This window comes from Aplysia californica, unplaced genomic scaffold (genome assembly GCF_000002075.1).
Source record: "Aplysia californica isolate F4 #8 unplaced genomic scaffold, AplCal3.0 scaffold00105, whole genome shotgun sequence".
Taxonomy (NCBI): Eukaryota; Metazoa; Mollusca; class Gastropoda; order Aplysiida; family Aplysiidae; genus Aplysia; species Aplysia californica.
Genome location: NW_004797375.1, coordinates 70,678 through 72,783, shown reverse-complemented (window position 1 = coordinate 72,783; position 2,106 = coordinate 70,678). Strand labels below are relative to the sequence as shown.

The 2,106-nt window shown below is 45.7% G+C and overlaps 1 protein-coding gene across 1 annotated transcript in view; it reads right to left on the bottom strand.

The window, feature by feature from the left end:
- The window catches only part of LOC101853453, a gene marked incomplete at its 5' end in the record, with an annotated part of 9,713 nt that extends 7,902 nt beyond the window's left edge, over positions 1–1,811 (bottom strand). The window contains 2 exon segments of the mRNA XM_013080907.1: positions 881–981; positions 1,729–1,811. Coding sequence (XP_012936361.1) covers positions 881–981; positions 1,729–1,811 — 184 coding nt within the window.
- Between the last annotated feature and the right edge of the window lie 295 nt (positions 1,812–2,106).

Genomic DNA, 2,106 nt, shown 5'->3' with positions numbered 1-2,106 from the left:
AATACGGGGTGCCCACTGCGGATGGGATCGACCGATTGGACCGATTGGGCCGATCGCCCGACTCGGTAGCCTAATAGGGGGTGCCCACATACGCGTTCGGGTGGGGTCGGGTCTGGTCGGGCCTATCGGGTCGGGGTTTCAGTGCACACTACAGCCCCGCCGCGATTGTACTCGACGACCTGGAAGTTAAAGTAGAGAAATCTGTAACCTACATGCAACTACGCAGAGGAGGCGAGGGGGACCAGAAAGTTGAGACGAAAGCAGACGGCAGAACATTGTTAGTGAGTAGGAAAGAAGGGGAAAGGAGAACATTTTGGAGAAGAAAATTTTTCCTTCGCTTTCCGGATCGAAACCGGAACCTTTTGAATGAGAAGCGAACACCGTAACCATTCGACCACGAAAGTCCCCGCACAGAGGTCTGATGAGTTGATCTGCCTGACCAGAGATCGCATAAACTCGGGCTACGATTGGCTGGAACTTTGACCCATGAATACATAAAATATGCCTACCGTACTCTTGGACTTCCCGCAATCCCTGACTATGTGTGTGTGTGTGTGTGTGTTTCTGTGTTTCTGTGTGTGTGAGTGTGTGTGTGTGTGTTTGTGTGTGTGGATGTGGATGTGTGGATGTGGATTTATAGGATGTGTGTGTGAGTGTGCGTGAGTGTGCGTGCGTGTGTGTGTGTGTGTGTGTGTGGATGTGGATGTTTAGATATATGTATATGTGTGTGTATGTTTAAATACCTGTGTATGTGCTAGCCCGAATAATGTGTGTGTGTATGTGTGTGTGTGTGTGTGTGTGTGTGTGTGTGGTAGGTGTGTGTGGGTGGGTGTATTATACAGAGTTTGATAATGAAAAGAAAGCTATATTTGTAGCGTACTTCTCCTCATCCTTCTCAAAGAAAGTGAATCTGGCTCTACGGTTGTTCAGGATCCAATCGTTAGAGTGACCTGTAGCAACACGATAACTCAAGTCCTCAATCTGTACAGAGAAAAAGACATGATAAGATCATATGTATAAATATAAATATAAGTATACATATAGGTATAAATATATAGGAAAAAAGGAAGCCTATTCACCATTGCATGGATAACCGAACAAACATACATACACGCAATGACATTTCATGCCTCCATACAGTTCTCTAGCGAATTACCCGATCCTTCAAATTCGACAAGTTCAATAAGTGTGCATCCCACATTGCTCTCCGGTTTGAAGTCTTTAGTAGCCAGGACAAATAGGCATATCATTTTAATGTTTATAAAAGTGCGCGAATCTATGTAAGATAGAGAGAGAGACAGAGAGAAAGAGAAAGAGAGAAAGAGGGGGAAATAAAGAGAGAGAAAGAGAGAGAGAGAGAGAGAGAGAGAGAGAGAGAGGGAGAGGGAGAGAGAGAGAGAGAGAGAGAGAGAATCAGACAGAGAGAGAGACAGAGAGAGAGAAGGAGAGGAGGGAGGAGAGGAAGTTCATCTTCCTTAAGTGGTGTCAGTCATTGCCGCCACCCGTCTTACTATCTCCTAGTATAACAACCTGACCCGATCCTACACATTCGACTGCTCCAACAATATTGTGCATACCACATTTCTCACCAGCCTAAAGTCAGGCAGAAGTACATCTTCTCTAAACGGTGACAGTCTTAAGCCACCACCCGCCTCCTTACCTCCATCTAAAAATATTATGATGCCCCTACCCTGCTAATGAAATAGATGTACATCCAACATTTCTCACCGGTCGGAGGTCAGACAAAGGAACATCTTCCTGAAGGGGTGAACACAGTATTCTGTAGTTCCACTGGGCGTACTGGGGCCTTCCTGAAAAGTGTGGGTTTAGACTGTTTCATAGGAGAAACATGCGTGTGTGTATGTGTGTGTGGGGGGGGGTGCGTTTATGTGTGTATGTGTGTGTTTGTTTGTGTGTTTGTGTGTTTGTGTGTGTGTTGTATCTAATCTTATACAACATTGAATATGTTAAAGGTAGAGGGGAGAGAGGGAAGGAAAGCAGGAGAGAGTAAGAGAGAGACAACGAGCGAGACAGAGAGACAGAGACAGAGACAGAGACAGAGAGAGAAAGAGAGAGAGGCAGACAGACAGACAGACAAGCAGACAG